The sequence below is a fragment of the Antennarius striatus genome, chromosome 10 (genome assembly GCF_040054535.1).
Source record: "Antennarius striatus isolate MH-2024 chromosome 10, ASM4005453v1, whole genome shotgun sequence".
Lineage (NCBI taxonomy): Eukaryota > Metazoa > Chordata > Actinopteri > Lophiiformes > Antennariidae > Antennarius > Antennarius striatus.
Window position 1 is genome coordinate 13696501 of NC_090785.1, and position 11189 is coordinate 13707689.

Sequence of the window (11189 nt, forward strand, 5' to 3'; positions counted from 1 at the left end):
CTGCATTTTTCTTGCTTTTGTTGTTTCTGCTTTGTTTGTTCTTATAGTTGTTTTTGTTTTACTTTTGTCTGAAAAAAAGGAATAAGCCTTGAAAACAGTTCTGTCGCCTTTATGAAGAACTTTGTTTTTGTATTTTTCAACAGAACTAGCTCCCCTGAAGTATGTATTTATTCCACTTTTCCCTAAAGATGTAGCTATATACAAAAAATGCATTGAGTGACATCTACGCATCCCTCCTCCTCATCTGTTTTTGTATGCAGAATATGGATGTCCTGTTGTTGCTGTCTTCATACACTGCCTGGCTCATTTCAAGAGGGAAACCTACGATTAATGAGCCCTATATAAACCCAAGACATCTTGAAAACACAAGATGGGACCATTTTGTATTGATGACATATCAGACATTGTCTTTTTTCCCCTCAAAGTTGGAATGACTCCCCATTTCCTTTTCTTTTTCTCTGGTATTTAGAAGAACTGGTTATCTAAATTTTTACGCCTTTCAAATTCATAAAAGCTCCACCCTCAGAGTATTTTTGTCAATGTTGTTGTACAGGGACATGCAATAATTGCAAAAAAGATGATTATAATCTTAAAATCAATGTGCCAAAAGTAACAATGCTGTGTAAATGACCTCTAATATATGTGTGAATATTGGCTGTTCCTTTTTTCTATCCAATGGAGTATTGGCTGCTCGGAGATTCCTTACAGAGACTTGCCACTACAAGACTTCTTTATTTGGGACTTTTCTCTCTTATCTGATGAAAGGCACCAACAGCTGGCAGTGGTACACCGCCACTCACTAAACCAAATCAGTAAGACTGAATTCTCCTTGTTTCCCCCCACTTTGTTTGCCAAATTCAATTTACCTCAACATTGCCTGGCACTGAGAAGCAACAAAAGAGAGGCAAAGGGGGATCTGCACTGAAGGCTACTGTAGAGGAACCAGATGAAAACAGAGATGTTCAAACAAGCTTTGTCTGGACCAAGGAGAGTGTAGTGCAGATGCTTGAGGGTAAGAAAGGAAATTATTTGTGAGATGGGGCTGTGCCTCTATGAATAGCTCTTTTGTACTGAAAATTCAAGGCAGTTTGTTACTCATAGAGATTTTGATGCACGCATCAGTAGTGAATGGACATTACATTTTTACAATTAGATTTAATGTGAATGTGAAAACAGTTTTCAGTAGCGATGGAATCAGTAATCTTGTAAATGAAGGAAAGCATGTCTTTGCATTAGCTCCATATGGGAATCTTACCTTTACCTTACCAGAAATGGTAAGTTAAACAGTAATTTTTCTTGAAATTCTATTGTAATTTATTTCTTAACACTGCCGTATTGCACCACTGATGTATTCAGTCTATTTTATTTAGTTTTTCACATGATGTCCATGTTGAACTTAAAAAAGACATTTTTTTACATGTCATTATTTGTAATGTCAGTTTTGGTGAGTCAATATTTTGGCAGAAAATATCGTCGCCATAAAATAAAAGCTAAATATTTTTTTTGGCATTTTCCGATCAAGTGTATTTTCTGGCTATTTGTCAATTTTGTTGGGCTCATTCACTGCCTCACTACCTTGGGATTAAAAGACTTTAACCCATGCAATCATTTTTCACAGATTATTAAATATTATGATTTTATAGGGTAATTCAGAGTCCCTTAAACAAGAGTGTCTTTTACAAACATAAACTCAATCAAAAAGCATATATTTTCTCTTGCTTTCGAATGTTAAATATAATTTTAAACTGTGCAGTAATTACATGAGACTGCATGGAGATGTGCAGACAAATTGAGCCTTGGTGTAAAAACAGGCCTTGTCACATTGAACATGGTAATTGTGGCACACAGGTGATAGTAATTGATGTCTTGCAAAAAACAAGAATCATAATCAATCTTTCTCTGTCTCTTTTTTTTTCTTCCTCTCTGCCATGATCCTTTGTTTCTTTTCTCCAGTGTATCAGGGTTAGGACCAAGACAAGCTGCTGATGGGAAGCTCCTCATGGGCTGCAAGCCCATTTAGTCTGCCTTCTCTCATTTCTGCCTATTGTCAGATTGAATGTATTTCTCTGAGTTCATAGTATTTTTTTCTGTTTTTCTCTTTAGTTTTAAAATGTGCCACTGTTGAGCTGCCTCATGTCAATGGTGCTAAGAAAGCTGACAAATATTTCTTTTTGTTTCTTTTTTCCCCCCAGAGTTAACAAAAAAGAAGAAATGCAAAGTAGATTAGGTACCTAACCCTCTTTATGAATGTATATTATAATGTTATGTTTGATGTATTCACTTCATGATTCTTTGACATTGATTGGAATTACTTTTGCTCTTTTCATTAAAAGATTACCGAGCTTTATATATACTGTCTAGAGTTGTTACCAGAAGGAATCTTAATGAACTCTTGACACTACAAAATCTTGTATATTTTTTGTGTGCCAATTTGTAACATATTTTGTAAGTGTATATTTTTCTTAGAAAGTGCTGTGAAGTATTTGTGTGTGTGAGTAACCTTTTATGCGCCTCTATGGGCAGTCGAAAGGACATACAATGACAAGTTTCTGGTTTTAAAAACCAAAATATGAAAGTATCAACAGAAAACTAGAAATATTTACATTTTGTTGGGAGTTTTGTAATAAGACCATGATCTTGTTGTGAGAGTGTTGTGTTACTGTGCAAAACACAAATAAGCAAAGAAAAAAAAAAGAAAACTTGGAAAAAATATAATTTGTGAACAATTTGCTGTTTTATAGATTTTCATGTAAATTATTTGAGTATTATTTTGGGTTTTTTTTTTTGTTTTGTTTTGTTGTAACTGTTGCAAAGGTTTTAAATATTTGTGATCAAGCCTGTATGGTGATAATGTAATATTGGTAACTTGCTGAGTTTTGTAATAATGTTTATGGAGTAAATATACAAATTAAAATAAGATTTTGAATGCTGCTTTCTGAAGAGAGTTGGCTTGTGTTTTTTACCGCCCATCTGTAGCTACATTGTAAAAAGTGAAAATAAAGTGTTCACACTATCAACATCCCTGTAATCAACTTCACTCTATTCAAATAATTTCCAAAGGAGATGGCATGCAGATTTTTTAAAACACTAACATAACAATTTATTGAGATGTCAGGAATTAAGTGTATTTAACATGTTTGTTGAGCAAATGCCTCCACCCCCATCTCTTAGGTAATATAATAATACAGTAGTAGCAAAGAAGATAATGAATATAATCTGTTGTAGTCAGTCTGTTCTTATTTGTTATGGTGGAAGGCTCTTGGAAGCATTTTAATTTCTCCACAAGCCCGTCTCTAGCTCATGTTATTTTAATGTCATATCTAATTAGCACACAAGGTCAGGCATCTCTAGAGTGACTGTTCATCCATAACTCTGAGCTGGGCTGCTGTGGTCAACACTGCAACTCATTCTGCCATCCTTAATTGGAGCTAGAGATACTGTCTCTGACCATAAACAAATCCTGTGATGTATGTCTCCAAAATTGTCAGGTGGTTTGAGCATTGTTTTTGTTATTTAGTCACCCTTAGCAGATAAAGGAACAGGCAAATTACATGGAACGTCTAAAGCAATGGATCAGGCCACCTGTGGTTATTAAATGAGATGCAATTTGTTTAGTCAGATCAAGTTAGTCTGTATGGATGGCACTGCACTTGGAGGATTTCTTTGTCATCATTTTTATCATGACTATTGAGATTATAAAGTTATTTTTAAAACTAACTGGTTTCCCTACTTTCACATTATTTTGGAAATTTAAACAGAACTAATAAAGTTATACAAATATTTAGCTTGTAGATTATTTGTAAAATAAACCATTTCATAGAATTTTGAATCTAATTGTTGAACACCAATCTGCAGTGTTCAAGTTTGTAATCTGGCTGACGTTCCTGCTAGGCAAGTCCTTTGATTGTCAAACCAATAGGTCTCAGGCACTGCAGTAGCTCTAACCTTAAGCCTAATAGTCGCTGTATGGTAGCTTTTCATCACGGTAGTTTACAATTATCTCCGTGCCACCTGCTGCCAGAGGGTCACCACTCAGCCTCTGCTGACATGCTGCTTTATCCTGTCCTGATTCAATGCCACCAAGTTGCTCATGGTTGATCATCCTCGAAAATTTCACAAATTTGAGATTTTTTTCCCCGTTTCTAAGTGGTAGATTGAATAATAAATAGGGATTTTCACAGACAACCCTGACAATTTTCATATTTTCCCTTATTCATTGATATTCATATGTATGTACAACTGATTAATATAAAAAGGCACAACTGGAAATATGTTTATGGATTAATGTGAATATATACAAATTCCATTTTTCGTATATATATATATATATATACACATATATACAGTATTTCTATATATGTATCATGTGATTGTCACACATAGCAGCCTGTCAAATGTAACAAGTTTCTTTTCACAAAATTTTCTTGACTAGCAATTCCTTGATAGAATAGCTGGTGTAAAGTATGATTTTTACTTAGTAACATTAGCAAGTGATTTAGCCAGGGTGTTGAATCAGTTACACAAACATATATAATATGTATATATACTGTATAATTTTATATATCCATTTTTTGGAATTTTTTTTAGCATTAAAACAAATTTTTGAAAAGCATTTCACACTTAATATATTACATATTTTCCATTTCATCTTTACTTGCTCATCATCTGACACTGTGTACAGATTGTCAAATATCAGTAGACTGTCCGAAAGAACTTGACAATGTCAGTTCTCACTGCCAACTGAAGATGAGGTGTAGGGAAGGTAATATGACTTAAAAATATATGAGCACTTCCTTAGGCAATACATTCTGTACAATATCCAGTTTGCTGGTACTTCTGTTTAATGTGAACAGCACTGCAGGACTGGAGACTACGTGCTGAAATTACATGTCAAAAACTGATTCTCGCATTTCCAATCAGGCATTAGACAACAATAACCAGCCACTAGATTTTGCCTTATATGTGTGAAATTAAATATTTTTTTACGAACTGGACCTCCAGATCTATGGTACTTTTTTTTTGGTAAGCTATAAAAATTTTTTTATAAAAACATTTTAAAAATATTTTTTTAAAATAGAATTTTTAAATTTTTTTTTTAAATAAAAGAAAATTTTATAGCTTACTCTAGCAAGTTATAAAATGCTTCAGTAACTGTATAATCGATGTTACTGATTAAATGCCTGGGAAGTTTACAAACATACAGATGTGAAGATTAAGGACCATAAATAATAACGCAACGGCCATCTTGGCACTCTCCTGTCCCTGCAGAGCTTTGTTTTACCACCGAAATTCTGCAGAGTATTTGCATCTTTCTCCGCGTAGTGCCGCTACAGATGCCCAGCGCCCTGGCGCACAAATAAACAATATTTTCCTAGTTCCCTTCTTAGGTGGGGGATTTTTTCCCTGAGTATTGACTGTCAGGCTCCTGACCTATCGCGCTGCGTTCGTCTACTCCGCCTCAGTCGCTGTGATTGGTAGAGATATACTCCCTTGTTTGTCTTTTGGTTTCAGAGCGAGGTTGCGGTTCTAGTTTCTACCTGGAAGGCTTTGTTGGGGGAATAGCGATATTACTCAGTTTCCGGAAGATCATTGTAGCCTTCTTAAAAGAAAGAAAATGGAACCCTGAAGTCGCACTTCGCTCAATCGTCAGGCGCTTTTCAGAGAATATTAGAAGGACTATTGGTTGTACGATTACATTGCTACTGACATCATTTAACAGGTAATATAGTTTGTATTTAGCGAAAGAAAGTATTTGGTCTGATAACCTTTATTTTCAATAGGTAAGATTTTGGTTAGGAACGTCACTACTTGACGTCGTTAAGGCAGTTAGCTTGTGATGATGCTAACAGTATTAATTTTTACTGTGAAACTGTTTCTTGTAAGACTTTTTGAGAACGATCACCAATAATCATATCGAGTACACTTCACGTTTTATAAACGCCACCAATATTTGTATTAAATGTTTTACACCAAGCTGTTATAAGTGAGAACACTCATACCAAGTTATTGGCTAGGCTAGCGGTAGCTAACGTCAGGGCTCTCATTTGTAAGGGATGTAGCTAGCCATTCGGCTAGATATCTAGCTTGTTTTGATACACTGATACAAATTACAAGACATTCATCCCTTAATTAGTTAACAGGATGACTGTTATACATATATGTGTGTTGTTTGAAATCATCGGGGTTAGCGTCCATGTGCAATGCTAATAGCTATACAGCTATTGTAAGCCTAGCAATATGCTGTATGTTGGCCATTTTGTTTTTTAGCACTATATTGACCAACATACAGCTTTCCTACATAACTCAATGGAATAAGCCTCAAATTGTTCATCTTTGTTTTGGCCGAAAATGGCCACATTCAACCATATGTCCGGGATAAGTCCGCTGTTACAATTACCGCGTTAGTTCAGTTAGCTGGAGTGGCGTTTATGGAATCTGAAACGTTATTTACGGCGTAATTGGTGGTCATGCTGCTCCTCAGATTCAGTGTGTTGTGTTCTGACGCTTTACTTCAACAGGGCTTTCACTTTAGTAAAAACTGACCAAATTGATCCTAACTTATTATGTGATCATGTTTTGTGTGCTGCAGCAGCTGGACATCGGTGACCATCGGGAGAACATCCTTTCGCCCTCCTGCATCATGGAAGGGTCTGACAGCTCAGAGCAGACCGGCAGCGACCAGCCGGAGTCCCATCGCAGGAGGCAGCTCGACCGTCTGAGCAGGGAGGAGGCCTTCTACCAGTTTGTCAACAACCTGAGTGATGAGGACTACCGTCTCATGAGAGATAATAATCTGTTGGGCACACCAGGTAAACAAACTCTACAATGGATTGCACTAGCCTTTTTTTTTTTTTAAAGCTGTTTGATTATGAAAACACTATGTACCGGTGATCAATTTAAACAACTCATAACACAATTGATTTCATCAGAATGAGTGTAATGAGAGGATGATACTTCTGAGTATATGTAACATTGGATTCAGATAATTTGTCTTATTCTTCATTTTTGTTCAGTTGTTTTTCTGCTCTCCTTTTCTATGCAGAATTTGAAATGTACCTAATTCCATTCAACATTTTCAGGGTTCAACATTTCAGAAGTTCCAAAAGGTTAATATTCATCAGGGAATTTTCATTTCGTAGGGGTTGAGGGATCAATGTTTGGAAACTTGTTTTGTGTTGTTAAGCATTTTGATAATTGGAGATGAAAATAGAACCAAATATTATTGTTTTGTTGCTAATTCTTTTAAAAAAATGTGAGACATGTTTAAAGGAACACAACATCCTCTGGTCTGCCTTATTATAGTTAGAAACCATTTACTTGTTTTAAAGTGTTTGACAACTGATATTTGCAGATAATTTTGCTAGTATTTTGCTTCATTTACATGAGGTCATAAGAACACAAGAGTCTCCTATTTTAACTGATACTTTATTCAACTTTGTGAAATTTTGAGTGAACCTGTGGCAGGTGAACATGATGGCACAAACTGGTTGAAAAAATAGGAGATTGGTGGTGTGTAAATTACGTAAAAGGACATTCCAGTCTTTCAAAGAAGTGCCTCAGGTGCCATTACAATTGCAATGGCAAGTTAGTTATGATTTAGTTAATATCAAAATTTAATTCATCTTGACTAATCTTCTCCTTGCTGCCCTGTACAATTAGTTTTAATAAAAGCCAAGCTTTAGTAGCTATTTCTACTTCTGGATTTGTCAGTTTGCACAAAATGCAGTTGACAGTTGACAGATTACTGAAGAAGTCCAATACGTTTCTGTCCCAGGACAGTGGATGGTGGAATGTAAATTTGGAGCACCTTTAGCAGAGCACCCTGCAAGGAGAGGGCAATGAAGGGACAATGGCATGTCCTGGTAAGTCTGGAGGTATTATTCTGTTGCTGTGTTCAAAGAAAACCAAACAACTCTGTGGACTATTCACCACAAAAAAAGGACCACCAGACCTTTTCGCTTTTTGATAGAGCTGCGTTATTACTCAAGTGTATATGGTATACAGTAGAACTTTTTTCACCCAAGTTCTCTGCCTGCCAGCTATGGAGCTGTTGCAGTGTCTCCCCTTGCAAATGGCTCCTAATTCTATACCTTTACAGAAAATGACTTAAGTTCCTACCATCAGCCTGCAGCATCCTCTCTTCAGTTTACTGTTCTACAGAAGAGGAAGTGAACTTAACACTTTGATAACCTTCCAGAAATTAATATGTGGGACGCTGAAAAGTCTTATTTCTTTTTGCTCATGGATTGATTTTATTGTTTTGTGATGTCTCTTTCAGGTGAGGTAACAGAGGATGAATTGTTCAGTCGACTTCAGCAAATCAAAAATAGTCCTGAACAGCAGAATAACACCCCGAGCACTGAGAGTGGAGAAGATCCAGTTGGTAGGTTTGCTATTTCCATATTTACAAACTATATATAATTCGTCAGTTGTTAATTTGTTAACTAATTTTCAGAACCCCTGGAAACCTCTGAGGATCCTGCCAATGGCGATAGTCTATTGGACTGGCTGAATACAGTGAGGCGCACAGGCAACACGACTAGAACTGGTCATCGTGGAAACCAGTCCTGGCGTGCCGTAAGCCAAACAAATCCTAACAGTGGAGATTTTCGCTTCAGCCTGGAAATCAGCGTGAACCGTGACCTGGCTGAGCAACAGGCAGACACTGAAGGGGGGGAGCAGGAGGCTCCGGAGCAGATCCCAGAAGATGTTCCACAGGCGTCTATAGCAGATCAACAGGAAGTGGTGACAGATGAAGCACCACAGGTCCACATGGAGACTGAAGTGGTCGAGGAACCAGTTGTGGAGGAGCTGTCTGTCATTGTGGAACCAGAGCCTGAAGTAGAAGAGGTTGTTTCACAAGAGATTTTAGGGGAACCTCTCAACTCCCCAGCTGCCCTGCCAGTACAACCTGCACTTCCTCCTTCTCCACGCAGAGGACACAGGAGAGCCCACAGCCGCAGCCCAGATCCACGCAGGACAAGGGTCCGTACAGCAAGGAGCCGTTCTCCTCTCAACCTGAATCAGCTGGATGGTCTCCATAATCCACGTCACACACACACCTCACAGGGCTCCAACTCTGCCACCAGTAACCCGTCTCCTCCTCAAATGGAGGGCAGTTCTCGGACTCGACAACATGTTCTTTCTAGACAAGGCAATTCTGACGTTGATGTTCAACCATCCAGGGCAGGTGCGGAATCAGCCTCCGAGGTCCAGAATGTTGCATCTCAGGAAGGTGAAGCAGCTGGGGAGGAAGGGAGTGCAGCAGGGCGCCGCCCCCCTACTATTATGCTTGATCTCCAGGTACGCCGTGTGCGTCCAGGCGAATATCGCCAAAGAGACAGCATTGCTAGTCGTACTCGCTCACGCTCCCAGAATTCAAACAACACATTTCTTTATGAGAGTGAGCGCGGCGGCTTCCGTAGGACTTTCTCGCGTTCTGAACGTGCTGGTGTCAGGACCTACGTCAGCACAATTCGCATCCCTATCCGTAGAATCTCTGATGCAGGTTTGGGCGAGGCGACCTCAATGGCTCTGCAATCTATGATCCGTCAGATCATGACAGGTTTTGGTGAACTTGGCTACCTCATGGATTCAGACTCTGATTCTTTAGATTCTAACCGTGGAGCCAGCACACCTGTGGATCTAGCTGAAGCTCTCAACAATCCAGACACAGCCCCCTCTGCTGCGCCGACTGCAGAAGTCGACGAAGCACCTGCAGCGGCGGGAGTCAGAGCAAGGACAGCTGAGAGTGATTTGGACGAGGGCCTCGCCACTGGTCTGCCCCCGTCTGGTGGCCGAGCTCGACCTCGACCCCCCGGTAGCCTGGAGGAGCCCGGCTCGCTGCCCTTCCTGCGGCTCGCTCACTTCTTCCTCCTAAATGATGACGACGAGGATCAGCCCCAAGGACTGACTAAAGAGCAGATCGACAACCTCTCCATGCGCAACTTTGGCGAGAACGATGCCTTGAAAACTTGCAGCGTCTGCATAACTGAATATGCAGAAGGCAACAAGCTACGTAAGCTGCCCTGTTCTCACGAGTACCATGTGCACTGCATCGATCGCTGGCTGTCCGAAAACTCCACTTGCCCCATCTGCCGCAGGGCTGTCTTGGTATCAGCCAACCGTGAAAGTGTGGTGTAGACCATTAAAGGCTGCAAGCCTCATGTCCAGTCCTACGTAATCTAATATCCCGAATTATTAAGAGGACTTTAGGAAGTATGTGTTTACTGTTCACTCGTCGTATCACGTTTGAGTTTGATCATAATGGAGTCTAAGATTTCCTTCATCCATATAGAGACGTTGGGGCATGCCCAGTCTATTTTAAGACATTTACTGTTGATGTCCAAAGTTGGGCACAAACAATGCATGCTGTTTGAATCAACCTTTTGTGACCAAGCAGTATATTGCATTGCATCAAGCCATGCTCACAAGCAGACCTGTATCTAATCCCCTGGGTATAAATGCTGCACACCTCCTGGTAGTTCAGGCATGTGTACTCTTTTTTTTTTTTTTTTTTTTTTTTAAACTCCTATAAAGGGTGCTTTATACACCAGAAGTTGGGTATTAGGACAATTCTTAATTACACCACTTCAGAGTATTAGCTGTAAATAAGCTTGTTAAGATCATTTTCAATCATACTTTGTATCAGTGGATTGATTATGGATTGTAAATTCTCATATGAAGATTGTTGGTGTCACGCTCCAGAGCATCCCCCCAAATCGATTGTATCAGTAGGCAGCAGAATTATTTTAAAATTGTGATGCCCACAAAAAGTGTGATATTAACTGCTTTCTCATTTACACTGAGACTCCGACTCTTTGTTTTATCTCCTGAAAGAAACTTTCAGAAGCGATACAGTGAAATGTTTCAGTATACTCAATTGTTTTAAGAGTGTTTTAATGGTGTAATTGATAAATACAACCAGGTTACTTTTGCAATGTTCATGTTTATTATAAGATCATATATAATTTTAATGTATTGAACATTAAATGATTGAATTCACATTAGAAATTACACCAATAAAATGGGGATGTCTCCATATTAGCATTAGACACTGGGTTGAAATGAAGGACTTGGCATGTGAATTTTCCCACCACAAAAATACTATACTGACAGGCATGATGTGAGTTTGAGTACAGTTAATTTTTTTCCCTTAATGTAAAATAATTTTAATAATCATTTTGTCC

The 11189-nt window shown here is 38.6% G+C and overlaps 1 protein-coding gene across 2 annotated transcripts; it reads left to right on the forward strand.

The window, feature by feature from the left end:
- Positions 1 to 5550: 5550 nt before the first annotated feature.
- Positions 5551 to 10150, forward strand: rlim (ring finger protein, LIM domain interacting). 2 transcript variants are annotated; one of them, XM_068326153.1, is made up of 4 exons: positions 5551 to 5719; positions 6590 to 6809; positions 8279 to 8383; positions 8456 to 10150. In XM_068326153.1, exons 2-4 carry the CDS (start codon positions 6641 to 6643, stop codon positions 10141 to 10143), a joined length of 1962 nt encoding a protein of 653 aa, XP_068182254.1. In that variant the 5' UTR covers positions 5551 to 5719; positions 6590 to 6640; the 3' UTR covers positions 10144 to 10150. The 2 variants fall into 2 exon arrangements, with proteins under 2 accessions (XP_068182254.1, XP_068182255.1); XM_068326154.1 differs by having other exon boundaries at positions 6593 to 6809.
- Positions 10151 to 11189: the final 1039 nt, after the last annotated feature.